Genomic DNA, 27,797 nt, shown 5'->3' with positions numbered 1-27,797 from the left:
GGCCCCTCTTTATTCCAAGGTCAGGCAGGAATTCCCAGGGCTCAGGGCACTGCTCTCTTTTCTGTCCCCACATTCGAAAGCAGGATAATCTCAGATTGGTCTCCGATCATCTTTCCACTGTTTCCACTGAACCCACCCTTGTTCAGAGTGCCCCACAGGCCAGCTGGGCCCTGCATCCTCCAAGGAGCCGCCCTCCCAGGCCCGGCCCATACTCTCCCGCGCCTGGCTGTAGTCTCAGGGCAGGGTGCCGCTCCCCCCAGGGGCAGCGGGTAGGGGTAGCTGGTGATCCCAGAGGCCTGTTCAGAGAGCCACTGTGGTCTGCCCCAGGGGCTGGGAAGTCCAGCACTGCTCTCCCACGCCCTCTAGAGGCTTGGGGTGGCACTAGGTGAGGTATCTAGGAGGGGTCCTGATTGAGGAGGGGGCCCTGGGCTTCCAAGAATGTCTGGAAGGCGTCCACAGTCAGACAACAGCTTCATTTGAAGCCCACGGCTGGAAGGGGCCCAGCGAGTTTGTGCTGTCAGCTCAGGAGAAAGGGGTTCAAAGCCCCCCACCTCTGTCTGGGTGTGGAGGGTCCTTCCTTCTATAGGCCAGAGAAGAAGCTCCCTAGTCTCTGCCCAGCCAGCCCAGCAGGATGGCCCCTCTCTACCTCTCACCTTCCCCTTGGGAAGCAGCAAAGGGGCTGGAAGCTAGCCCTGCCAGCCCCAGGAAAGCCGGAAGACCACTCCTCAGATAGCCAGGGGTGACCCGAGGAGTTTTAGGTCAGGAGGGGCAGAGGAATGAGGAGTGTGTCCCAAGGTGGCTTTACGAAGACAGAAAAATGGTGGGAGGAAACTTCAACTCCTGGTTGGGTAGGACAGACAGGGAAGGGGGAGAGCAGTGACGTGGGGAGAGCCTGGGAGGATGGGAGCCTTTCCAGCCTGGAAGACTGGGTGCTGGGGACCTGGGCCTCCAGAGCGAATGGGGCAGGGCTGGCCCAGCTTCCTTGTAACACACATGCATAAAGCATTTGCAGAGCAGTGCATCTCCTCACCTGGCCCCCCATCAACGTACCCCAGGCTCACCTCAAGTTGTCCATTATGTGGCTGAGGTCTTTGGAGGGCTTGGCCCTACCCACTGGCTCATCCTTCCCCTTTCCCCAGTCCTCACTGCAGTAAAGAGGAAGGGTCCTCCTTCCTGGGTGGTTTTTCAGCTTCCGTTCCCTTAGGAGACCAAGAGATACCTGGGTGTGGGACAGAGGAGGAATGAGTCACAGAATTGTCCCATCTGCCCAAGTGCCAGGCCAGGAGTAGAGCAAGGGAAGACCCTTTCGGACTTTTCCAGCTGGCCCTAGGTGAGGGGTGGGGGTGACACCCAGAGGAAAAGCAGGCCTGGTCTGAGCATCCCAGCAGGCTTGGGGGGAGGAAGGGCCCTTGTCCTCATAGTCTGCCTTGTGGACACCCCAGTGCCTGCCTGGGCCCAAGCTAAGAGTGTGTCATCTCTACTTCTCAAACTAGGGCTCTGGGTTCCTCTAGCTAAGCTGACATCACAGCAGAGGTGCAGGACCTTCCCCACTGAGGTGGTATGGTGCCTGGATTGGGGCTGGGGGTGCCTAGGGCTCAGAGCCCCGGGGCTGAGGCTCCCTCTCCTCCCCTCCCACCAGGGAAGGGTCTTTCCCATCATTTCCCACAAACACTCTCTTTGCCACTTGACAGCCTTCTCATTCCATTCCCTCACTGCCCTACTCCCGGCCCCACCACACCCCTGACAAATTCCTTCCCCCACTTCAGCTCTCAGATTGGAGGCACAGGTACCCCACCCCTTCCCAAAGGGGGGGCCTAGGAGCTGACACCCTGTCTCTCCTCCTCTCTCTCCCACTCCCCAACATTTCGTCCCAGCTAGGAATGGGCCTAGAAGTCTCAAGATAAACATACCACTGCTAGCATCCCCATAAATCCCCCAGAGAAGATGAGTTTGGTGGGCCTCTGCTTAGGTAACTTAAATCCTTCGTGTGGTAATCCCAGAGCTGTTCTGGTTGATGGCAATAGGCAAACCGGGGCTGGTGATGAGACAATGGACTGAAGAGATGGCTGTCTGCCTCCCTGCCCACCTCTGTTCCAGTAATCTTTATAACATCTCTAGAAGGTGGTTCCAGGCGGAGCTCCGTGGTGCTCCCTCCATACCTTTCAGCAGGCCGAGTCCACACCTCTCAGCCTTACTGCTTCCTCCCCATCCTCCTCAGCCATGGTCTGGGAGCCCTATCAGGGCTTCAGAAATCAGTCACCCCTTCACTCTATAAAGAGGACATTGAGACCAGGGATGGGCAGTGCCTTGCTTCAGGTCACACAGCAAAGGCAGTGACACTCCCTGGTTTTGAACTCAGGTGCCCCCACCCCTAACCACAGCCCCACACGTGGATATCCGAGGAGCTACTCAGGGAGCAGCAGTGCTTAACGGCAGGGCTTTGGAGACACTATTTGTATGAGGGGCTTTCAAGGTAATTTGCGGTGGTGTTGGGGGAGGGTGTTCAGGGGGCACCCAGCCTCTGTAGCCCTCAGTGAGGAGGGTGCCATGACCCAGGTCAGCTTGCCTCGAACCACTGGGTTTCTGGGAACACTCCTTTCTTCTCTGTGGGGCCCTGTCACGGGTGGTAGGAGCAGTGGTGGTGGTGGGGTGTGGTTGTGTGTGTGTGTGTGTGTGTGTGTGTGTGTGTGTGTGTGTGTGTGTGTTTGTGTGGTTTATCAGTCCCTGCGGCCTTCAGCCTGGAGAACTGAGGAGCTCTGGAGAAGAGGAGGTCTTGATGGATAAGTGGCGGGGAGAGGGTCACACCATGGGGGAGGAGTAGTTCCCCTGAGTGTAAAACTCACTGTGCCTACCTCTGTCCTCTTTCAAGCCCCAGGTCATGCCGGGGGTTTGGGGGAGGGGGTGTGGCCCCCCTCACTGTACCTGTGTCTCTCTCTAGAGTTGCCGCCTCAACCTCCTGGCACCCAGATGGGCAGAAGTGTGTCCCACCTCCTAAGAAATCTCCCTTTTGCAGGTTCTCCCTTAGTCCTTGGAGGACCAGTAGGAATTGAGGAGATGTGAAGACCATCTTTGCCCCTAGCTTTGCCGTTTTTTATTTAAAGATTTAATTAGTTTATTTGTCAGAGAGAGAGAGAGCACAAGCATGGGGAGTGGCAGGCAGAGGGAGAAGCAGGCTCTCTGCTGAGCAGGGAGCCCAATGCTGGGCTTGATCCCAGGACCCTGGGATCATGACCTGAGCCGAAAGCAGACCCTTAACCGACTGAGCCACCCAGGCGTCCCATGTGTCTGCCATTTTTTCAACAGTGGCTGGAACCCATGAGCAGTGAAGCCCCAGCTACATTGGGTGGACTACATTTATATATGGAGATGTGGGGAGTCCTGGCTTGGTCTTCCCAGGAGCGGAGGAGACATGGAGGCATGAAGACCAGGGCCCCAGACAGGCCTCCTTCTCAACTGGGAACTGTAAATTCCAGCCTAGAGCAGAAAGCCAACTAGGGCAGGGCAGACATTCAGCTGGTGCGCCCCAGCAAGGCCACCTGATTCGTAAATAGCTACCGTTCCAGCACCTGGTCCCTCCTACCCCCCAGCCCTCTGTGTGCCTCTCTGGCCACCCCAGTCCCTTCCTGGGTCCCCTGGACCTCCCCATGTTACAGAACCTGTGGGGTTTATGTGTGGCCTGGCCTCTGCCCCCAGCTCTATGGGAACCATAATGGGTGTTCAATATTCTGGCCATCGCTCTCAGCTGGGTGGTGGGGACTGGTCCCCATGGAGTTGACGGGGGCCAGGTCCTGGGACTTGGGGAAGCAGGCAGCAGACGCAGCAGCCCGGAGCGTGCCCTACCTCACCTCTCCTGACGCTTCCAGCTGTGTTTCGGAAGGATAGGGGTTCAAAGGAATGGGCTGACATCCAGGGAGATGTAGGCGGGAGAATCTTTCCAGGGGACCCCAGGGGGCATGGGTCACACCAGCTGTGCCCTCTGCAGGGCACTGCCTGGAATGAGGGATTGCTGAGACTCTCCACATGGGAAGGAGAAGCAAACGACGAAGCCCTGGGCCCAGCAGCTGACCTGCTTCAGATGGACGCGACACCTCATGCCAGCACCCCTCCCTGGCACTGCCGGGCTCCCCAGTGAGCCAGTCAACCCTTGGGGGCAGAAGCCCTACTTTCCCCAAAGGTGTTTGGCTCAGTGCTGTGCCCCAGTGAAGTGATTAAATAGCTCTTGGAGAAACAGAAGGGGCACCAAGTTGCGAGTCAGGAGATCTGAGTTTAGGTCTTGCCTCCAGGTAGCTGCATGCTTCGGGCAGCTCTGGGCCTCATTCTGCTCATCCGGCCTGTGAAGGGATTTTCAAACTTCTTTAGTCGTGGAACCTTTTCTTCAAATGAAATCTCAAGTGAAACTCCAATAAATACAGCCGATAAAATTGGCTGTGCGGTGCCTGCCCATTCCCACAGCCTCCCCCCACCTGCCCCGCCTCTTAGGACCTCCCTAGGCTCCCAGGAACCAGGTCTGATGTTCTCCTGACATGGATACCTCTTGACTAATTGCCTGCTTCACTGATTTTCTTGAGGATATTAGGCCAGGCTGCTCCTGGGAGCTGAGAGGAAGTCTCCCCCACTCCTTGTGGCTGGCCCTGCACTTCTAGGTCTGGGAAGGCAGGCAGGATGGTGGGGGTGACTCCTCTCAGGGGGCCAATCATTAACAGGCTTTATCTTTGTGGACCGTCCTGGGGGGCCTGGGTCATGGGCCAAGCTTCCGGCCCAGGCCCAGGGGGTCCCTGGGGGAGGAGGGAAGGGACACTTCTTGCTAAGAGGCAGGGACACTTTGGGTACCTGCCTCTTTTATTCCCCCCTAGGATTTTCCTGAAGGAACCCATAATGTAGCCAACTCAGTGACAGCCTGGTGATGCAGTCACTCTGAAGAAAGGCTAAAGAAGGAACCAAGCCAACATATCCCCCACCCCTAGTCATCTCTGGCAAGCACTGTGTGATTTCTTCTTCCTTCCTTCCTTCCCTCCTTCCCTCCTTCCCTCCTTCCCTCCTTCCCTCCTTCCTTCCTTCCTTCCTTCCTTCCCTCCTTCCTTCTTCCCTCCCTCCCTCCCTCCTTCCTTCCTTCCTTCCGTTTTTAATTTTTTTTTTTTTAATCAGAGAGAGAGAGAGTGAGCACAAGCAGGGGGAGTGGCAGGCAGAGGGAGATGCGGGACTCGATTCCAGAACCTTAGGATCATGACCTGAGCTGAAGGAAGACGCTTAACCCTTAACCTGCTGAGCCACCCAGGCATCCCTTGTTTTTGTATTTGTTTTTGTTTTTACAGGGGGATGGAATAAACCCATTTCCCTAATCCTTTCTGTTTGACTTTAGCTGGATGCTAGCAGGTTTCTATTCTCTGAGAGTTTGCTCACTCCTGGGGTAGGGACAGAGAAAGGGAAGGGAAGTAACATGCATATGATACTCTAGACCAGAGCTTCACCTGTATTCATAGCCTCCATTTATCTTACAACCACAACTCCCATTTTACAGATGAGGAAATCAAGGACCAGGCAGATGATGTGACTTGTCCAAAGTCTCCCGGGTTGGAAGTGGTGAACCAAGATGGAATCCAGCCTGTCTGGCTTTTTCCATCACACCATAGGGGTACAGGGATGGGGCAGGGTAGCTGGTGAGGGCTTTTCACAATGAGGATTCACCAAGCCAGTGTCTTTTTAAAAAGGACAGAGGTTCTGGTCTCCTAGGTAAGACAGGAAGCTGTTCTGACCTGCTGGGATTTGAGGGGTTCCCTGGAACCACACCTCCCCTCCACCACTTGGTACTGTGCCCCAGATTTCACGCATCTTTGAGTCAAGCATTGTCCTCTCCAGAAGTCTTTTGAAATACACAGACCCCTGGAAGATGTGACATTTTATATCAGTGATCTCAGTTGGAGTGTTTGATGGAGTGTTACAGAGTCTTAAAGCTTAGGGGGTGTAACCTCCCGCTCTTATCTAGGAGGATTCTGAGGTCCAGAAAGGGGACAGACTTGGCCAAGGTCACATGGCATGCGGCAGACTTGACTCCCCCCGCCCCCGGCCTCCCAGTGCTGTTTCCAGGTGTCCACCAGGTGTCTGTGACAGGCAGATGGGAGACCAGACCTCTGGGCACCTGTTGGGGGCTAGAAAACCTCTTTTTGCTTTGTAGCCTGCCAAAGCTGAGTGGCCCTGTGCTTGTCATAGGCTGGTGTCCTCTGCCCTCTGCTTCTTGCTCCCGGGCGAACAATAGTAGGGCTCACCATGCAAACTGGGACCTACCTCTAGTGTCTGCTTGTTTGTTTAAATTCTCTGGCAGAGACATGCTGTCCCAGAGGGCGGGGAAACCCATGTGGGGCTCACCCCCTGAGGGACAGCATTGTCCCTGTGGGTTTTGGCTGGGTATGTTTCTGAAGAAGCCCTAATCCCCTGCCCTACCTAGCCTCAGAGTCTCTATCACCCCCAGAGAAGCACTGGGAGAACTGTGTGAGCCATCAGAATCCTCCAGACCTCACTTCCCCTGCCTATTCTTTATTCTTGTCCACGCTGCAGGCAAAATGCCGCTCTTCCCTCTATCCTCAAGCACCACCTCCTCCAGGAAGCCTTCCTCTACCCACAGCAATCATGTGGCCCCTTCAGAGTTCCTATTTTCAGTTTACTGTTTGGTTCCTCTGGACAGAAAGCCCCTTCCATGTTGTTGCAGCCCCCAGGCCGAGCCAACACAGGGCTTACGGGCTGAGTTTAATACTTGCTTATGGAATAAATGTCTCATGCTACCTCCTGCAGAAAACCCTTCTTGAGGCTCAGCCCAGCCAGTTTGACGGCTCTGGAAACTTGGGCCTCTTTTAGGGCCACTTTCCCACCTCACCTTCCGGTGGAGCTATATGCATACCTGTCCATGGGCAGCAATGTTCCAAGGCAGGCATTTTCACTTGTGTCTTACAACATGAGGGGAACTGGGGGGTCAGAGAGGTTGAGTAACTTGCCCAAGGTCACTCAGCTAAAGAGTGGCAGACAGGAGTATCACTTGTGTCCATTTGGATCCAAAGCCCCCGTGCTCTCCACTGCCCTGTATCTCCTATAGCATCAGCACCATGCCTGATGCCTGGTAGACCTCGGGAAGGATCCACGGCTGGAACGAGGCTCAGTTCCCAGGCAAGGCCCAAATCTGAAGGGAGAATACAGCTTTAGGACCTTAGCTGTCACCTCGTGCTACCCCTCTTCCCAGGAGAGGGACTCCCTCCGAGACTGGGTGGGGGTGCGTGAGCAGGGGCAGCAATGGGCAGGACGCGGGGGTCAGACTTTGAGGGGTAGCACAGACTGGGGGTGTCAAGAAGTGAGCATGTCTGGGGCTGTCAGGGAGAAGCAATCCAGGGAGACAGCCTGGCATTCGGGGATTAAACCGAGGTCTGTAAGGGACAGGCAGAGACTTGGCTGATAGGGACTAGGGGTGGCTCCCCCAGACAGTGACCCTGCCCTGCCCGGCTGCCCCTTCTCCTGCTTGCTCGCCATCCCTTTTCCCTCCCCTTTTCCTGACGGGCTTCTCTGGGGGAGTTAGCCTCTCAGGCTTTCTCTGCTCCAGTCTCATTACCAATCAGCATCAATGCCTATCATTACCCCAAGTCAAACCTCCAGATCCAGATGGGGACAGGAAGCTGGCACGAGGAAAAAGAGGCCCTTCTTCCTTGAGGGAGAGACCGGGGGTGCGTGTGTGTGTGTGTGGGGGGGAGAGACAGAGACAGAGAGAGGGAGAGATTGACCCGCAGCCAGAGACAGCGAATTGAGGGGAGCCAACCCAATTCTCTCTCCTTCAATTCAACAGGTTTGTGTCCCTGCCTTTCCAGTGGATCAGATCTGTGTCTGGCTAGGTGCCCGGGGAGTCAGGGGATGGCGTGAGGGAGGGGACCTCTCTTCCCATCACGGCGAAACCACCTGGAGAAATGCTGAGACAACAGCAAGAATGAGCCACTCTGTCCTCACCCTCCTTCCCCACTTCAGAGGGGCTCTGTCCCTTCATTCGTGGGCTTGGAGGTTGACCGCCCGCACTCACACAGGCGAGAGCTTCCCTGAACACCAGAGTGACAGGACGTCAGGACAAAGTACAATTACGGTGCCTTGGGTCTGATCGCTACTTCCTTTGTCTGGGGCCACGGCTGGCTCCTGGCTACCTTTCACACTCTTCTCTACCTCCACCCCCACCCTCTCCCCACATCCCCCTCACCTGGAACAGCTTCCCCTTCCTCCTTGGCTCCTGCGGGACTGCTTCAGAGCCATAAGCTGAGGTGGCCCCAGTCCTGAGGCCTCTGAATGGGGCTGAGGATGCCCTTGGAGGGGACCCAGCATGACCTCTGTCTGGGCCGCTCTCTGCTCCATGCCCCACCCTCCTTGCTGCTAGGTGACCTCGGGTCCTTCTGTACGCTTGGGCTTCTTTGGGTGTTCAGTCGGTCCGGATGCTCCCTGCCCTGCAGCAGCCTGTGGAGGGAGGGTGGTGGAATCAAGTTTGCCGGTGGGGATTAAGTCCGTGGGAGGAGAGGGGGCTAGAGAGACACGATGTGGTCTTATGACATTTGATTTGTGTTCCTGATTCCATGGGCTTTTTGTCCTCTTTCTGGAAGACCCAGGTGTGTTGGGCTCTCAGTTCGATGGTAATGTGGGCAGCGGCTGGGTGTTGTACATCAGGATAGTGTATTGTTGGGAAAGCTGGTGACACCACACTGGGGGATAGCATCCAGAGGCAACCCTCCTTGGAGTCACCACTACTTGTCTCTGAAATGAGGCGTAGGGGTGGGAGACCCCTCCCCACCCTAGAGAAGGGTGCTCCAAAGCCCCTCAGGCCAGGATGCAATTCTGCTCCCTCATTCCCTTGGTTCTCTGGGCCAAGTGCACAGAAGGAGCCTCGAATAGGTAGCTGAGACACACCTTACTTAATACTACCAAGGGGACATTTGGCTCAGGTTGGGGAAAGCCCTGGGGTTATTGTGACAAGTGACAGCCACCCCTCCTTGGAATCCCTCCATTCTCCTCTCAACTTCAGGGTATTTTACTAAGACCTCCTCTTCTGACCTCTTTAGGGCCAAGGAAGGCTGAGTTGAGGAGGGATGCGGTGGAGGGGGCCAGCATGAGTGTCGGCTCATGGTGCTGGAAGCCTTGGTCCTGACTCTGCCTGCTCCAGGGCAGGGATGAGGGAGGGGGGCTCTGCCAAAGCACCCACATCTTGGGCTCTGGCGGTGCTAGATGTGGACCAGGTTGGAAGGAGGAACTTTAATTGCTTCCCTTCCGTATCCCATGCAGCAGCTTGGAGCATGGAGCCTAGGTAAGGAGGCTTGCCTGGGAGGGAGGGCCCTCCCTCCCCCCTAAGCCAGCAAATAAACATTTACTAACCCTTCTCCCTGCTGCTGGGGAGCTTGCCAGGTGGTGCAGGCAGGACTGGAGGCATGAATGATGCAAAGGGTAGGATGGGGTGGGGGTGGGCAGCCCCTCTGCTCATAGGGGCCTCAGGACAGTACTCCCGTGGAACTGGGCTGCTAAAGAGGTAACCTAGCACCCTCACTAAACCACAGTACCATGTGCCAAGGCAGGGGGTTGGCTGAGTAACCTCCCTGGATCGTTTGGGTCAATTTGGGGGAAGTTGCGGCATTCCCGCTCTCAGCCCAGACACTCACAGAGGCTACCTCAGCCCTGGGCCAGGCCCTGCCCGGATCTGGATGAAAAATGAGACTGGTTGGTCCCTCTCTTCCCTCAGGTATCAGAGCCCCCTCTTTGTTCCCTGGGGAAACCTGGGAGCTGCTGGGTCAAAGCCCAACCAGGAATTTTTCCAGGCTGGTTCCTATAGGCAAGGGTGGGCTGGGGGGGGGGGGGGCTCAGGGAGCACTTAGGGAAGACCAGGGGAGTTGGAGAAAAGGGGGCTTTGAAGGGAGCGGGTGTGGAGTGGGGGGACTGGGGGAAAGAGGAGAGAGGCTCCCAGTCAGTAGAAGTAGGCAAGAGATCCTAGGGGTCTGGGGTTCCTGAGGAGAAACCCCAATTCTGTTCAGAAGATGAGCTGAGAGACTGGGCTGGGGCTGATAGAAGCTTTGGCCCCCAGCCTGGTGGGAGCTCCGGGCAGCTGGCCTACAGACGTTCCTTAGTGTTGGTGAGTAGGTTTGAATCATCACTCAGGCCCTGGCCTCCATCCGCCCCCACCAGCCCCCTGGCCTCAGTTCCCTGGCAACATCTGGGGGGGGGAGCAGGAACAAGGGCTTCTGTCTGCCCAGCTGCCTCTCCCTTTGGGCTCTGCCAGACTCCACAGTGCATACGTGGGCTCCAACAGGTCCTCTTCCCTCTGGGCCACTGACTAACCCAAGAACCACACGGCTTCCCATTTTCAGCCCTACAAACCTGGTGCCAAATAATTTTCCCCAAGGAAGCTTCCCTGGACACTTCCCAAAGGACCCCAGTCACCCCAGTCCGTTGCTGTAGCTCACTCTGATGTCAGCAGGCCCGACGAAGTCTCCAGATGGGCACACTGTCCACATGGATATGCCATGCCTCCTGTGCCCAGCATTGGGCTCTCTGCACGTGGGTCCATTCGAGTCCCAAACATGCCACTGTTTGGGGGGTCAGAAACGGGATCAGGGGGAGCCTCCCTCCACCCTCTTCCTGAAGCCCATTCCCTCTTGAGCCAGAGCTGGGGTGTGCAGGCAGTAGTCACTAGGGGGCGCTCGGCCACCACAGGGAAGCTGGGTGAACTTGGAAGAGCAGCGTCTGCGTGAGAGTGAGGACGCGTGTGTCAGTGTGAGTGAGTGTGTGGGGGGGCGGGCTGAGAGTGCTGGAGTGCGGAGAAGGCCAGGGGTCACGCCAGGATTCCAATAGATCTGTATGTCCTCCTCCCCACACCCGTCCCTGTCCGACTCCCTGCCCTCCCAGACAACCCCCCTCCCTCCAATATTCCCAGTAAAGAAGGAATAGCTCTCGAGCCCTGACCGCACATAACCTCACTTTCCTGTACCCTTCCCCCCAGTACCGCGCGGGCGTGTGTGTGTCTGGGCAAAGGGGGGGGGGGGCGGATGGGCAATTTTCAGGCTGTGAACCTAGGTGGGGGTCGAGCTCCCCCTTCACTGGGGAGGGGGGCAGGCTTTGCTACACGTCCCAGGGGAAGGCCCGAGGGGCGTGCGGGGCAGTCGGAGAGGCGCAGACACTGGGCCTGTCTCCGCCCCCAGGGCGTGCCAAAGGGCGGGGCCTACCTTATTTTAAGCGGCCGCTAGTGGTAAGGAGCGCAGAGGCTTGGGGCAGCCGGGCTGCGAGGAGGCCGCGGTGCAGGGGGCGAGTGGAACCGGCGGCAGCGGCGCTGGGTCGGGAGGCGCAGCGGCGAGGCGGACGAACCGGCGGGGTCACCAGCCAGGGGGCTCCGCACTGGAATTTGATATTCATTTACCCAGGGTTTACCCTCCTTTTTTTCTTCAGCAATTTTAAAATCCACATTCTTTCTCGTTTTAATTTATTTTTTGCTTCCCACTCCCCGCTTAAATCGGGCCGACTGTTTGGGGAGATTGCTCCTTTACTTCCCCAAATCACTTCGGATTTTGGAAACCAGTAGAGAGAAGAAAGAGGTAGCAAGAGCTCCAGAGAGAAGTCGAGGAAGAGAGAGAGACGGGGTCAGAGAGCGCGCGCGGGCGAGCGAGCAACGACAGGGACAGGGGCAAAGTGAGTGACCTGCTTTTGGGGGTGACCGCCAGAGCGCGGCGCGAGCCCTCCCCCTCGGGATCCCGCATCGGACCAGCAGCGCTGACGGACAGACAGACAGACACCGCCCCCCGCCCCAGCTCCCACCTCCTCCCCGGCCGGCGGCCGAGGGTGGACGCGGCGGCGAGCCGCGGGCAAGAGCCGGAGCCCGCGCCTGGAGGCGGGGTGGAGGGGGTCGGGGCTCGCGGCGTTGCAGTGAAACTTTTCGTCCAACTTCTGGGTTGTTCCCGCTCCGGAGGAGCCGTGGTCCGCGCCGGGGCAGCCGAGCCGAGCGGAACCGGGAGAAGTGCTAGCTCGGGCCGGGAGGAGCCGCAGTCCGAGGAGGGGGAGGAGGAAGAAGAGAAGGAAGAGGAGAGGGGGCCGCGGTGGCGACTCGGCGCTCGGAAGCCGGGCTCATGGACGGGTGAGGCGGCTGTGTGCGCAGACAGTGCTCCAGCCGCGCGCGCGCCCCAGGCCCTGGCCCGGGCCTCCGCTCGGGGAGGAAGAGGAGACCGCCTAGGCGCCGAAGAGAGCGGGCCGCCCCGCAGCCCGAGCCGGAGAGGGAGCGCGAGCCGCGCCGGCTCCGGCCGGGCCTCCGAAACCATGAACTTTCTGCTCTCTTGGGTGCATTGGAGCCTTGCCTTGCTGCTCTACCTCCACCATGCCAAGGTAAGCGGCCGTGCCCACCAGGCGTCGCGGGCCTCTGCGAGCGCCTCTCCCGGCTGGGGACGTGCGTGCGAGCGCGCGCGTGGGGGCTCCGTACCCCACGCGGGTCCTTGGGCACCGGGCGCGCGGCTTCCCCCTCAATCCTTGTACATGTAGGGGGAGGGGGCGCGCGCTAGGTGGGAGGGCACCCGGATAGAATCTCACCGCCCACGCGGGCCCTGCCCACCCACCAGAGTCACCGCACGTACGATCTGGGCCGACCAGCGGAGGGCGGGAGCCGGAGGAGGAGGCCGAGGGGGTTGGGTTTGCGCTGCCGCGGGCGGCTGAAGTTTGCTCCTGGCCGCTGGTCCCAGACGAACTGGAAGTCCGGGTAGCGGGGGCGGGAGCCGGAGCCCAGTGGGCAGGGGGGGTGCCCGGACCTTGGACCGAGGGAGGGCAGAGAGCGTGGAGGGGGCAGGGCGCGGGCGAGAGAGAGGGGGCTTGCTGTCACTGCCGCTCGATCTCTTAGGCCCTTGCCACGAGTTTGAGAAAAGTTTCGGGGTGGATTGCCGAGGGGACCCCGGGTCTCCGCCGGGCCACCTGCGCGGAGGCACCCCCGCCCGTCCCCGCTCGCGTCCCGCTCGGTGCCCGCCCTCCCCCGCCCGGCCGGGCGCGCGCGGCGCGGAGCCGATTACATCAGCCCGGGCCTGGCCGGCCGCGTGTTCCCGGAGCCTCGGCGGCCCCGAGCGGGGAGCCCCGGGCGGCGAGCGGCGCCCCTCCCCCCGCCGGCCCTCCGCGGGAAGGTGACCTCTCGAGGTATCCCTACCCGGAGAACCACCCCACGCCTCTCCCCACTGTCCCCAGCCCCTAGCCCCTTCCTGTGCTAGGAGGGATTTCTTGACGCCCCTTCCCCATTTCTCCCTGACGTGGAGAGAAGCCCCTGCCACCTTTCTATTTTTTACTCCCCTCTGCTGAGAAGACCCGTGTAACCCCTCTCCGACCCCAGAGGCCAGGGAAAGGATGATCGCTGTCAGAGGTCAGGGTGCAGGGGCACACTCTGGTGCTTTGTCAGACTACCTAAAGTCCCCACTTGGTGACAGTCTGCTTTGCTCCCCTCCCCCACACTTCCGAGCTGTGCTTTAGTTTTTATGGGGGTGGGCTAGGGGAGGAATGAAAAGAGTCATTACTCCACTTTATACTTTTTGGAAAAATGGCTTAAAATTTGCTGTGACGTCTGCATTGTGGGACCAGCTCCCCCCACCCCCACCTTTGGAGGGAGCTCCTGCCAGCCTTGCAAACACACTTTGTCCTGGTGAAAAGGGGTGTTGGAGCAGGAGCAGGTGGTTTTTTGGAACTCTAAAACTTGCCCACCCAACTTGCTTCTCAAAGCCATCTAAGGGGCCCTTTACACTCTTCCCTTACACCTTCCCTCAGCCGCAGAGTCTCCCCTTGGAGAGAGGCAGAAGGAAAAAAATGGGCTGGGGTCCCTGCTGCCACGCCGGGTGCCTTAGACCCTGGCACAAAGGCCTTGGCTCCAGGCCTCCAAGGGGGGGTGAGGGGGAGGAGTGGCCGCCTGGCCACAGCATGACCTTCAGAGGCCCCCAGAGAAGGGCACCTGGCCCCTCCCTGCCCAGAACAGCCCCTCCCAAGTGCCCCCTGGCCTTGGAGGGGGTTAAATTTCTGTCCCCCCTTCCTTGTTGGGGCCCAGGTGAAGTGGAGGGCATAGGAAGAACGTTGGCAGAAGGAAGCCCCGGGGGTATCATGGAGATGGGCCAGGGGCTAAGGTGGAGACCCTGGAGGGTCCCTGAGGTTGCTGCTGTGGGAGGCTGCCCAGCTGGGATCCTGGAAGCTGTTATCTGACCTTGGCCCTAGGGGCAAGGCTCGGGAATCCGGGGTGCATTGGGGGTGTGTGGGAAGGAGACAGACAGACTTTGTCAGTGGGGTCTGCAGTTCCACAGCTCTGCTGCTTAGGATGTGCCTGCAAGGAAGGGCAGGTGGGGTGGGCAGCTGGTGAGAACTGAAGGCTGGGAGAAGCCTTTGCCTGCTCGGAGCTGTCAGGTCCACATGGTTGGGCATGTTGACCTTCACAGCTTCTGGGGAGGGGAGGAATGATCTGATGGGGGTGGGGAGGGATGGCGAGGCCTAGGGGAGGCCTCAGGCCTGGGTAGTGCAGGGGGCCCCCTAGGGGCTGGGCAGTGCTAAGGCATAAAGGCTTTCCTGGTTGCATTTGAGGAAACCGTGCCCAGCTGGGTGAGAGGGACTTGGGACCCCCCTCAGGCCGGGAGGGAGAAGAAACTAGCGAACAAGGTGCGAGTGTGAGGCTCTGAGCTTTGGAGATACATTCAGGCTTCTGGAGGGTCTGTGTGCTGGGAGAAATGGGGCTCTCCCCTCCCCCCAGGGTTTCCTCCTTGGTTTTCCCTTCTAGGCAACCTGTGGGTTTGCTGAGTATTCCCAGGAACAGAGGAGTTTGGAAGGGGGAGGGTGGTTGGCGCCCTTCGTTCCTCTGCACTCTCCTTCCCCACCACCAGCTCACCCTGGTATTTGTCATGTCAGCAGGAGAAGGTCACCATGTTGTTTTTCTCGCCCCCAGTCCTTCCTTCCTGCCCCAGTCCAAATTTGTCCTCCTATTTGACCTTACTACTTACCCGTGGCTTTGGACCAGGGAGTTGGGGGGCTGAGAAAATTCCCTGAACTCAGCAATGGGCCAGTGAGGGGTGGGGAGGGAAATGTGGGGAAGGGGCGGGGACCCAGACGGCACAGTGTTCTGGTATTTTCCTCCTGTGTTTTCCGTTCTCCACCTCCCCCCCCCCCCCCCCCCCCCCGCAATATCTGGTCATTCTTTCTCTTCCTTCACAATTGGAGCAGCACAGGGGCTGTGGGCATGCTCTCTGCCGTGCAGAGCCGGGCAGGTGCCTTGTTCCACTCAGAAGCCTCAGAGAAGCCAGAGGCTGCCGGCTGGGCGGGTGGCTGGGCCTCTGCATCCCTGCTCATGCCTATGCCTTGCTCTTTGTTTTGTTCTCAGTGGTCCCAGGCTGCACCCATGGCAGAAGGAGAGCACAAACCCCACGAAGGTGAGTCCCTCTGGCCCTTGGATGGGTATCCTGTCTCCTCAGGGGATGGGTGGGGAGGCTCCGATTCCTTTCTTTCAGGTCTGTGGCGGTGGGGGAGCGGGGAAGGGGTGCAGGAATGGGGAATTAAGAAGGGAAGAGGGGAGCACCGTGAGAGTCACCATTCTGGAGGTCTCTCTTTCCTACTCAGGCCTCTGCTGGAAATAGAACTTGTTGCTTTCTCCAGTAAAATTTTATTTGGAGAGGGAGCCATGAGTACAGGCCAGGAAAGACAGTGTTCAAAGATCCCAGTTGTCGAGGGAGGGGTCCCTTGTCCCACCTGCCCCCAGGGGAGAATGGATAGTCTGTGTCACATCCAGCCCAGCCGTGTCACCCCCGTGGGCTCTGTGTGGAGGGGGCTGTGCCCCTGGCTGTCCAGCAAACTGGCTGTGTGTGAGCTGGAGGTGCAGAGGGCCCAACCTCCTGAGACCCCCTCCCCACAGCCTGTATTCCTTTGGGGGTGGAGAGAAGGCCCAGCAGTCTCCCTCTGCCCTCCGGGTGGGATAGGTTTGGGTGCTGTGAACTTCCCTCCTGGGCCAGCAGAGGGCTGGCTGTAGCTCCCAGGTGCCCCGCCCCCTGCCCAATTCAGAGTCAGCCTGCCTTTTGTTCCTCTGTGGTTTGGAGTAGGGATCCTCCCATTTCTCTAGGGGAGCCCTGCCTGCCCCCCCCTCCACAATGTGGCCTCTACTCCAGCCTTGGGGAGGAGTGCCGGATGCCATTCCCCCAGTGCCCCACCTCTGAGTAAGGAAGGCCCTGGGGTCTTCCTCCAGGCGAGTGTTCCAGACCTCAGCCCCCTGTGGCCCAGGGTGGTGGCCAGGGGTGGTGTTTGCACTCCCTGGGCCAGTGGTGATGCCCAGCCGGTTCTGCCTCCCTCTTCACTCAGGAGCTCTTTCCTTGGCCCGGGGCCTGGCTTCCCAGCCACCCCACAGCCTGTGCCGCTCAGAGGCTCCTGGGTCCCAGTGTGCACCACCACCCCCATCAGCCTCCCGGTGGTCTCTGTGGTCTGGGAGAGGCAAGACAAATGGTCTTTGTTTGCTGGGGACAAGGTTGTCTTCAAGAAATAAGGAAAAGCAAGAAAGCTTGTTGTGGGAGTCGGTGTATGTCTGTGGCCTGGGCAAAAGCAGGCCAGCTTTCCTTGGGGGCAGTGGCTAGAATATGAGGGGTATGGGTGAAGTTGCCCCCCTCGACCTCCCTCCTGCGGCCCTTGGGGATTCCAGGGAGCTTTTCCAAGGAATTCCTAGTCTGGGTCTTTGTACGCTCAGCTACCAACTGCCAATGGCCTAGACCAGACCTTCCTGCTTTCCTGTCCTGGTTGGGGCCTTGTGGCCCCAAAGCCTGGGCCACCTCTGTCCCCAACCATGACAAAGTGTCAGGTCAAGAATTCTTGACTAGTCATCTTCTTCGAGATAGACTTGACTTAGAAAAGGGCTTCTTCAGCTCTCTGCTCTCATCTGTACTCTTTGACAGTGCTTTACCTTAACCCTTTTGAGGGTGGAGGAGAATTCTATGCCTGTTGTCTGCATAGGGGAAGTAGATCTCAGACAAGGCCAGGGACTGGTTGGGAGCCCCCACTGCTCCCTTGCTGTTTTCACACCTATGGCCTTCCCCTCCCTTCCTCTCAGCTCCCCAAATCCTCCTCAACCTACTTAGTGTATAGATACCCCCAGGCTCATCTTCCTTTACCCTCCGGAGGGAAGAGGAGGCTCAGCCACAGTCTCTGGGGAGAGGCAGGCTAGGGGGTTGCACTTCAGATGCCTGGGTGAGGTTCCAAACCTTGTGTTACCTGGGCTGAGAAAGAGCGCTTGTTTGGGGGCTGGAAATGGGAGACAAAAACCCCACATTTCAGTCTCAGTTTCGGTGTCTTTAGAAATCCGCCCAACCACTTATACAGATGTGCAGTCTGAGGCCCAGAGAGGGGAGGGACTGGCCCAAGGTCACACCAAGTCATGGACAGAACCCGGACCTCTTCACGGGCTGGATGCCACTTTTTCCTCCTGTGAGGGCGAGTGACATTTCAGGGAGAGCATTACTTTGTGGTAGTGGGGGGTGTGTGTGTGAGATGGAGAGTGGCAGGCTGGGCCACAATTTGGAGTCATCATTCCAGGTCCTGAGTGTGTCTGTTCTCAAGGGCCCCGCCCCTGTGGCCTAGAATTACCCCTTCATGCTCCAGTGCACCTTGAGCTCCACGGCCAGCCTGGGAAGCTGTCTTTACCCTGCTCTCCCTCCAGATCAGCTTCTAGAAATGCTCTGTGGCTGCGGTGGCGGCACCGTTTTTTCCATGATGCAAGCAGTTTGCCCTCTTGGGCGGGGTTATCGGTGGCTGGCAGGGCCTGCATAGTGTGCCCACCCACTGCCACCTGCTGATTCTAGGCAGGCCTGGCCGCTGTGCTGATGTTCACCACCTCCCCAGCCCGTGTCTGGGGAGGGGTCTGGCAGGTGGCAAAGTGCCCCCCTCCCCACCACATGCTCCTACATGATTTGCCTTGGGAAGGCTTTGATGTCAGAGCTGATTGGAAGTGTGGGCCCGGGGCAAGTTCCTCAGCCTCGCTGAACCTCCAGTTCCCGCTTTGTAAAATGGGGTTCCTAGTGGAACCTCATAGTGTCATGTGGGGAGAATTATTGGCCATGGAAGCCATGGACGATGGTGCACAATGCCCGGCATATAATAAGTCCTCATCCAATGGTTGTTGGTATGGTGGATGGTGTGACAGAGATTGTAGGGAAATGCGGAGTAGGTTTGCCAAGCTGGCTCTTCCTCCTTTCATGGGAAACTTAGATCCCTCCCCCCTCCGCCCCGCCGACAAGTATACTCATCCTCAAACTGTGCCCTGGTATCAAGGTTGACCCAGGAGGTGGCTCAGCGGTCATGGCGAGGTGGTGGGGTCAGATGTAGCAGACCATCTCCCTCAGAGCCCAACAGCCTCGTGTGATCTTTGGAATAAAACCAGACCTTCCATCAGTGCCCATGGTGGAAAGCTTAGGGAAGGATGTCAACCACAGCTGGAGGGACTTAAGCTAGAGTTTGGGAAGGATTGGCCCAGTAGGGGGTACCTCTCCCAGAAACCCTGAGGGGTTGCCCTATAAAGCTCGGTGGAGACGGGGGCCGGCCATCTCTTGTGTGACCGGCTGGGCTCATGTGTCACTCCATCCCATGCAGTGGTGAAGTTCATGGACGTGTACCAGCGCAGCTACTGCCGTCCCATTGAGACCCTGGTGGACATCTTCCAGGAGTATCCTGACGAGATTGAGTACATCTTCAAGCCATCCTGCGTGCCCCTGATGCGGTGTGGGGGCTGTTGTAATGACGAGGGCCTGGAGTGCGTGCCCACCGAGGAGTTCAACATCACCATGCAGGTGGGCATCTGCGGGGAGTGGGGGGTGGGGGGGCGGGAGCGGGATTAGACTTTGGGAACAGGTGCTCCCCCGCCCTTTCCTGGGCAACTCTTGAGAGGAAAAGCCAGACTTCCCTTGCTCAGCTCCTGCCCCTGAGTCAGTCAGGAGGCAGTGTGGGGAGTCTTACCCCCTTTGGAGAAAAAGATACCCTGCATTTCCTGGTCTGGGATTCCCCGCAAGTCCCTACTGCCTCCTCCTCCTCCCTGACCTTTGCCCCTGGGCTCAGGAGGGGCTGACACTTGTGACAGGAGCCCCCTCTTCCTCTCTTGGAGGAAGAGGGCCCTTCCTCCTGGGGGGCTCTGTTCGGGGTGCTGGACGAGCCTGGTGCATGGAGAGTGTTAGAAGGTAGTCGTTTGGTGCTGCCTGGTGACAGGGCACATCTCAGCCTGGACAGGGTGGGAGGGAGCTCTGAGACCCCAGGGAAGGTGGCTCTTGGGTAGCGACTAGGGGTCAAGGTGAGGCCTAGAGGGGATAACAGGAGGGGAGGGACGGGCACAGGCAAGAACCCAGGACCTGAATTCCCAGCCTGGCCAACCCGTGCAGCCACGCCTGCCCTCAAGAAGAGCCAGGGGCTCCTTGAGGTCAGTAGGGTCGGGGGAGTTGGGGTGGGCCTGAGGCTCTTTCTGGTAGAGCCCATGGTCCCTCCTCCCTCTACCCCCCACCCCTGCTCTGTAGAACCCCTGGGTGCTGAGTGGCAAGAGCCACGGGATGTCCCATCTGGGTATGGCTGGCTGGGTCACTAACTTCTGTGATCTGCTTCCTTTCCCTCTAGATTATGCGGATCAAACCTCATCAAGGCCAGCACATAGGGGAGATGAGCTTCCTACAGCACAGCAAATGTGAATGCAGGTGAGGACGCAGTCACGCATTCGGATTCGTTTGTTCAGCAGATGGTGGGAGGGTTAAGCATGTTTCACTTGTTAGCCGTTTCTACCTTGCAGGTGTGGCACCTTGGGCATTTTCATTTTACTTCTCTGTGCCTCAGTTTTTATGTCTGTCAAATGGGCACAATAATAGGATGTCTCTCATGGCATTGTTAGAAGGTTTAAGTGAGTTCTTTTACGTAAAGGGATTAAAACTGCATTGATATGTCATAAATAGTACGTTACTGCTCTTGTTGTTAGCATCACCAACTGAACCCCTCTCTGTTTTGTTCTTTTCTCTTCCTCTGCCCGCTGCAGACCAAAGAAAGATAGAGCAAGGCAAGAAAAGTAAGTGGCCATGACTTTAGCTCCTCTCCCTCTCCTTGGCCGGTTATCTTGGTTTGGGGCTCTTGGCTTCCTCTGTCAGGGGGGTCTCATGGCTTCACCGAGTCCGGGAGTTGGCCTCACGAAGACTTGTGGTGGCAGTAGGGGGTTGGAGCAAACCCGAGGATTCTGGCTCTAGGATTAGGGGCAAAACCCCAGCCTGGAGCCTGGAGCTTCTGTGGAAGGAGACCACACGTTCCAGGTCTCCAGGTCATTCCTGGCCGGGACTTGCAGTTTTGGTGTGTGGGGTGCGTGTGGACAGCAGCTCCCTGGCCTGCTCTAGTCTCCTGTCCCCCCAGAGCAGGGAGAGGGAGGGGGTGGCAGAGAGGCCAGCTTTTGTGTGTCAGAGGAAACGGTCTCTCACCGTGGTTGCTGTGATGGTGCGATTGGACTTGGGGGCCGGCTGAGAGATTTTCTTGGTGATGCCCTCCTGTAGGAGTGAGGCGGGCCTGAGCCACTCAGCCCTCCCTGGCCAGGGAGAAATGAGTTGACTGTTGGTCATTTTCTGAGGCTTCTAGTTGCTCCGTGTGGAGTGTTGGGTCAGGATGGAGCAGGGGGCATCGTCTGGGGGCAGTGAGCCTTCAAGACCCGGTGAGCAAAGGGGACAAGCCTGCAGGGAAAGAGAATGAGAGAGAGCACCTGTGTCCCTCCCTCCCCTCCCCTCCCTCACCATCCCGTCTGCCCCCAAAGCTCTGGGGGTCCAGAAGCTCCGAGACCTCAACTCCTTGCCTCTTCCCTAAGTCCCCAACTTCCAGGGCGGCTGTGGCTCCCAGAGCAGTGATTTGGGAGAGTAGTCTCAGAGAGAGAGAGAGAGAGAGAGAGAGAGAGAGTGTATTTGTGTGTAGACCTTCCTCCTTCCCAGTGCTTTCTCCTAGGGGAGCAGTCTTGCCCCTCTCCTCAGTCCCTTCCCCTCATTTCTTCCCCTGTAGCAGATGTTCTGGGCATCCTCTGGCCTGGCAGGTGTGGAGAGTGCTGGTTCCCTTGAGGGGAACAGGCTTCAGCCCGCCCCCCCCTTGCCCGTTTCCCAAATGTCTGCATTGCCCACAGGGAGAGCGGGGGGCTCGCCTGGGCTCGGAAGAGAGTCTGGTGAGATGGTGTAGCAGGCTTTGACAGGCTGGGGAGAGAACCTCCTGCCAAGTAACGCCCAGGCCCCTCCTCCCATGCCTCCCTAACTCCCACCCCACCCTACCGCCTGCCTGGGGCTCTGAGGACACCCGTCCCCGCCTCTCGGCCCAGGTTATGGCTGGGCAGGCTGGCGCCTTTCATGTGCCGCCCCTGGGTCTGTGCCAGCTCCCAGTGTAGCTGCTCTCCCACACCGGGATCTGCAGAGGCAGGGCCCCTGAGGACCCCTTTGCCCTTGCACTTGGAAATGAAGGCGGAAGGTGCCCAAAGCACAGCCTGGGCCCCGACCCCCACCCCCATCAAGTCAGGTCTCTCCAAACTGTGGCCTGCCTTTTATAGCCCCCCTCCCCTGACCTTCAGGGTCAGACTTGTCCAGGGTTGCTGCCCACAGGGCTTTGCCCCCTGCCTGGGACCAGGAGCTGCCACGAGCACTCAGGCCTTTAGGTCCTGTGTCCTGCACCCAGCCTCTGCTCCCCACGCAGAGCATTGCCGGAGGCCAGGTTGGCCACCCCAGGGTGGCCGAAGGGAGAAGGAGGAGCCATTGAGCTCCTGTTGCCCCAGCCTTGCTGTGCGTGTGCGTGTGCGTGTGCGTGTGCACGGGCAGGCCCTTTCCCGGAGCCTGCTGGCCTCCTGATGCTCGTTCCAGGGAGTTTGTCCTGAACCTTGCCCTCCTCGTTGCTCCTTTTCCTTTCCCCTTCCCCCTTGCTCTCTCTTTGTCTGTCTCTGTTTTTTTATTTTCCAGAAAATCAATTCGAGGAAAGGGAAAGGGGCAAAAAAGAAAGCGCAAGAAAGCCCGGTATAAACCCTGGAGCGTGTACGTGGTGCCTCCGCTGTCTCATTGCCTGGAGCCTCCCCGGCCCCCAGTCAGACCCCCGCCGGCGGGACCCCCTAACACTGCCCCTCCCGGCCCCCCCCCCCCGGCTCTCCTCCCCCTCTCCCCCCCAGTGTCTCTCTCTCACTCTCACTCCACTAATTGGCACCAGCGGCTAGATGCGGTGGTGGCGTGGCCGGTCCAGGCTCGGGCTGGCCGGGTGGGCAGAGTGGGCCTGGAGGATTCAGGGAGGGGACTCCGGCTTGGCTGGGCACCGCCTTTCTCTCACCCACTGGGCACTGGTGGCGGGCCCATCTGGCGCGGGTGCCAGGCACCGGTGCCTGCTCACCCGACTGGTTTCCACTGCTCTGGGCTTCTGCACTTGTCTGGAAGCTGAGGGTGGTGGGGCGGGCAGACGTGGCGTGAGGAAGGGGTGCAAGTGACGCGAGGCAGCCTGTTGTCAGCTGCAGGAGGAGGCTGGGTGGGGTCAGGCACCGTATGGCAGCCCCTCCTCGTGGACCTGGGGCCTCCGGAGGGGAGCCCTCTACTCTAGTCCGACGCACGGCACCCACAGAAACCTCCCTGTAGGTTTGGAGGCTCTTCCTCTGGGTTGGAGGCTGTGGTGGGCACTTTGGACACCAGTGGCCTGGCTGTGGACGCTGCCTCTGGGCTTGGCCTGCCGTGGTGCCCTCCTTCAGCCCGCCTTTGGTGGAGGGGCCCGGGCCTGAGCAGTGGCCCGGATTGTTGTCCCCAGCAGGTGAAGAGTCAAGGTGTGCTCTTTCGGGGGCGGTAGCCGTTGGGGCCCTGTGGCCCAAGACTTGAATTTGTCCCTATGGGACACCACTCCCCCCTTACAGTGTCCTCTCCTTGCACTCTCTGCCCACCTGTGTCTGCCTCTTCCTGCAGGCAGGCTTCCTAGCCAGTGCTGCCTCTTTCCGCCGCTCTGTCTGTCTTCCGCTGCAGCACTCGGATCCTTCCAGGGCTTGGAAGGGGCAGAGGGGCCGATGAGCTGGGTGGGGGTGCAGCTGCGGACTGTTAGGGGGTGTTGCATGGTTTTTTTTTTTTTTCTCTTTCTCTGCTGACGCTCTAGCTTAGATGTCTTTCCTTTTGCCTTTTTGCAGTCCCTGTGGGCCTTGCTCAGAGCGGAGAAAGCATTTGTTTGTACAAGATCCGCAGACGTGTAAATGTTCCTGCAAAAACACAGACTCGCGTTGCAAGGCGAGGCAGCTTGAGTTAAACGAACGTACTTGCAGGTTGGTTCCCAGAGGGCGAGCGAGTCAGAGAGGGGCTTCACACAGAGATGGGGAGAGAGAGAGAGAGAGAGAGAGAGAGAGAGAGAGAGAGAGAGAGAGAGAGAGCTTGCGCGCACGCGCACCCGAGAGGGGCCAGCTGCTTGCTCGGCTTCTAGCTGCCTGCCTGGTGACTGACCGCCGCCTTCTCTGCTTGCGGGGCCCCTGCGGTGGGACGCAGGCGCTGGCCTGGCCTGCTGGGGCCTGTTCCGAGGTTGCCCTGGTTGCCTGAGGGGGTAGCCTGGTGTGGCTTCAGGTGACGGTGTGGACGCAGGCTGAGTGTCGTGTCCTGTGGTCCCGCGGTGTCCTGTGGTGGCTGTCGGTCCTGATGTTGTTATTACTACTATTGCTACTAATACAGAGGGCCCTTCTTGGTGTGGGGGGTGCTGCCATCTCCAAAGCTCAAATGCTCTTGGGGGCCTTGCCACCACCCTGTGAAGTCTGCACCGCTGAGCTTCTCATCCCTTCAGTGTCCCTCACGGGGGCAGGGGGCGAGTCCCTCCGAGACTGGGGTCCCCAAGGGCACGGGCTCCTGCTGTTGGTTGGGGGTGGGTTGGAGATTTAACGTTTGGGGGACACTGGATACCTTTAATACTCCAGTTACTCATGGTCACAACCCCAAACAGCCCACATATTTCCAAATGCCTCCAGGATGGGGGGTCGGGAACTCCTCACAGGAGGGCCTGGCTTTTATTCACCTGGGTGACCCTCCAGGCATCTGTACCTCTGTCCTCTGACCACAGTGGGGACCTAGAAAGTGTCAAGTATGTAAGCGAATACATGACTGAGTTCAGGGGGTAAGGTCAGGAGCACAGAGCCGTGACAGGTTGGCTGGCAATCTTTCGATGCCTTCGGTGGTGTTTATACAAGTCTGGCCTTTGCTCAAAGGCCGGGAGCCCTCTGGGCCAGCCTGAGTTTCACCCAGGGAGGGGGGCTTATATGCCAGGATTCCCTGGCAGGGTCAGGGTACCCACAGCTAGTCCAGATGCTCCATTAACAAAGTCCTTGGAATGTGGCTGCCTTCCCCACCCCCATGTTCTTGTGGCTGTGGCTGTCCGAGGGATGCCGGGGACCAGGCCCTGGGGTGTTGGTGCAGGCTTCTCTCTGTCTCAGTGGTATGTGAGGATAGGAAGTGTATGTGAGTGCGGGCTTGGGGCTCTGCCTAACTCCAGGGCCCAGTGAGGGGTCTCCACATGCCCCGGGGGCTTCAGGGAAGGTGAGGGCTTTATCATTTTCACGATTTCTGTGGGGATTATTCTGCAGAGAGACTCTCTGGGATGGGGTGTGTGAAGTCATCTGGGGGCTAACAGAAGTTACCCCAGCCTCCAGAGACCTCCCCCTCTATGGGGGAGTTTCAGGACCCCCCCAAACTGGGGGCTTAGGATGCCCATTGGCAGGCTCTCAGAAGGGCGGGGCCTGCTCTGACCTCTCATGGGAGAGAAGGGAAAAGGCAATAAGTCCCAGGGGCAGGGGCATGACACGAAAGCTCTTGGTGTCCCCTCTGCTTGGACAGGAGCTGCGCAGCGAACGATCACCTCTCCCCACCCAGCAGCCTGGTGCCGGTGGCCCGCTGCGGCCAGCATGCTGAAGAAACGAGGCCTGGAGGGAGGGCATGGTGAAGGGAGATGTGTCCCTCACGGCCTCGCCGGAGCAGCCCCTCCCTTTCAGCTGGCCCTAGCCCTGGGTCAGGGTGCTCTCCCCACTGTCTTCCGCAAGCCAGCCCCATAGAGGCAGAGCTGAAGCCCCTCTCGCTGCGGGTACTCTTTGCTGACTAACTCGGTCCACCTCTGGTCACCATCAGCTCTTAAATGCCAAGTAGGGACTGTTCTTGAGTATGTGTTCATTTGTCGCCTCTGATGGCATGTCCCCATGTCCTTGTCTTGTCTCAACTAGATTGTAAGCTCTAGAGGGCAGAGGGGAGCCCTGGACTCAGCTCCTGCTCTGGCGGGGGCGGGGGGGGGGCGTGGGCAGGGGCTGGCTCTCCCCTCACGCTGGGCTCCTCTTGGCAGCGCCGTGCTTTCGCCATCCTCTCTGCCGCAGGGACTCGGGGCTCCCGGGAAGGGAAGGCTGCCTGCCTCGCTACCACGTCCCCGCGCCCGGCCCTAACCCCCGGCCTCTGTTTCCCATCTGCCGCAGATGTGACAAGCCCAGGCGGTGAGCCGGGCTGGAAGAAGGAGCCTCCCTCAGGGTTTCGGGAACCAGACCTCTCACCAGGAAAGCCTGATTCAGAACGCTACAGAAACCACACCGCCGCCACCACCACCACACCAACCATCGCCATCACCAGAACAATCCTTAATCCAGAAACCTGAAATGAAGGAAGAGGAGACTCTGCGCAGAGCACTTTGGGTCCGGAGGGTGCGACTCCGGCAGAAGCATTCCCGGGCAGGTGACCAAGCACGGTCCCTCTTGGAATTGGATCGCCATTTTATTTTTCTTGCTGCTAAATCACCGAGCCCGGAAGATTAGAGGGTTTTATTTCTGGGATTCCTGTAGACACACGCACCCACATACGTACGTTTATATATATATATATATTATATATATAAAAATAAATATATATATTTTATATATATATAAAATATATATATTCTTTTTTTTAAATTAACATTGCTAATGTTATTGGTGTCTTCACTGGATGTATTTGACTGCTGTGGACTTGAGTTGGGAGGAGAATGTCCCTACCCAGATCCCAACAGGGAGGAGGATGGCAGGGGAGACTCTGGCATGATCTTTCGGTCCCTCTTAGGAAAGCCAGGGTCGCCTTCCCTGCCCAGGAACGTGCATGGCCAGGGCATGGGGGCAAATTTGGCCTGCTTTTGGGAACACCGACAAACCCAGCCCTGGCCCCAAGCCTCTACCCCGAGTCACATGGACAGACGGCAGGTACAGGGACGAGGGCACTGGCTCTGACCAGGAGTTTTGGGAGCCTCAGGACACTGCTGTACTTTGGGGATCCTCTCTGCAGGCTGCACGGGCATCCTGCCCTCAGGGGCACTGCCTGGAAGATTCACGAGACCGGGCAGCCTTCACCTACTCTTCACTGGCTCCCGAGATGCCCAGGGCACCGCTGCCAACAGATGTCTTGGCAAAAAGAAGAGAGACATTGGTGGAGGAAGGGCCGCCTGGCGGCAGCTTGTCCTCCAAGGAAAAGGCCTCCTGCCTTGGCCTTCTCCCAGTTCCCCTTCCTGGGTGCAGCCCAGGAGGGCCTGATGTCCTCAGACCATTGAAACCACTAGTTCTGTCCCCCCAGGAGACCTGGCTGTGTGTGTGTGAGTGGTTAACCCTCCTCTGTCCCCAGACCCAACCCTTCCCGCGGCACAGAGAGACAGGGCAGGATCCACGTGCCCACCACGGAGGCAGAGAAAGTGTTTTATATATGGTACTTATTTAATATCCCTTTTTAATTAGAAATTAAAACAGTTAATTTAATTAAAGAGTAGGGTTTTTTTCAGTATTCTTGGTTAATATTTAATTTCAACTATTTATGAGATGTATCTCTCTCTTGCGCTCTCTTGCTCTCTCTTATTTGTACTGGTCTGTGTGTGTTAAGATTCATGTTTCCAATCTCTTATCTCCCCGATCGGTGACAGTCACTAGCTTGTCCTGAACCAGATATTTAATTTTGCTAACACTCAGCTCTGCCCTCCCCTTTCCCCTGGCTCCCCACCACACATTCCTTTGAATTAAGGTTTCAATATACATCTACATACTATATATATATTTGGCAACTTGCGTTTGTGTGTGTGTGTATATATATATATATATATATATATATGTTTATGTATATATGTGATTCTGATAAAATAGACATTGCTATTCTGTTTTTTATATGTAAAAACAAAACAAGAAAAAATAGAGAATTCTACATACTAAATCTCTCTCCTTTTTTAATTTTAATATTTGTTATCATTTATTTATTGGTGCTACTGTTTATCCGTAATAATTGTGGGGGAAAAGATATTAACATCACATCTTTGTCTCTAGTACAGTTTTTCGAGATATTCCGTAGTACATATTTATTTTTAAACAGCAACAAAGAAATACAGATATATCTTAAAAAAAAAGCATTTTGTATTAAAGAATTTAATTCTGATCTCAAAGCTCCTCCTGATTTCTCCTTCTCCCTTGGGTCCTTGTTCCAGACTCCCTTCTGCCCCCTTTCCCTCCTCCCTTGGGGAAAATGGCATTTGTCTTAGGTCTGGGAAAGAGGGGGGGTCCCAGGTATGCAGGCGATGGGTGGCCCACCTTCTTGTGCTGGGGGCCACAGTGCTTCCGTTCTGGCTGAGCAGGTCCTGGAGGACCCCGTCCACCCTCTGCCATGATGTGGGGGGGAGGAGCTCTGCAATGGGGGAGGGAGAAACAGCACCTTAGAGAGGAGCCAGGGCCTGCAGTGAGCAGTGCTGCCTTCAGGAATCACATGATCCGGGCCCTCTCCCTTGGTTGGGGAAGGAACTGGCCATGTGTCTGAGCGTGCTGCCCAGGG

At 57.9% G+C, this 27,797-nt stretch overlaps 1 protein-coding gene across 1 annotated transcript in view; it reads left to right on the top strand.

Annotated features, from left to right (window-relative positions):
- VEGFA (vascular endothelial growth factor A) overlaps window positions 1–27,408 on the top strand; it is a 72,980-nt gene extending 45,572 nt beyond the window's left edge. The window contains exons 4-11 of the mRNA XM_028097850.2: window positions 11,590–12,366; window positions 15,365–15,413; window positions 18,607–18,803; window positions 19,615–19,691; window positions 20,024–20,053; window positions 21,954–22,025; window positions 23,144–23,275; window positions 25,448–27,408. Coding sequence (XP_027953651.1) covers window positions 11,590–12,366; window positions 15,365–15,413; window positions 18,607–18,803; window positions 19,615–19,691; window positions 20,024–20,053; window positions 21,954–22,025; window positions 23,144–23,275; window positions 25,448–25,469 — 1,356 coding nt within the window. The 3' untranslated portion in view covers window positions 25,470–27,408. The remainder of the gene's footprint in view (window positions 1–11,589; window positions 12,367–15,364; window positions 15,414–18,606; window positions 18,804–19,614; window positions 19,692–20,023; window positions 20,054–21,953; window positions 22,026–23,143; window positions 23,276–25,447) is intronic.
- The last annotated feature ends 389 nt before the right edge of the window (window positions 27,409–27,797 follow it).

The sequence above is a fragment of the Eumetopias jubatus genome, unplaced genomic scaffold (genome assembly GCF_037043125.1).
Source record: "Eumetopias jubatus isolate StellerSeaLion01/CBP00866 unplaced genomic scaffold, mEumJub1_p1.0 scaffold_6, whole genome shotgun sequence".
Classification (NCBI taxonomy): domain Eukaryota; kingdom Metazoa; phylum Chordata; class Mammalia; order Carnivora; family Otariidae; genus Eumetopias; species Eumetopias jubatus.
The sequence above is the reverse complement of the archived record's forward strand: the minus strand, read 5'-3'. Positions and strand labels throughout refer to the sequence as shown.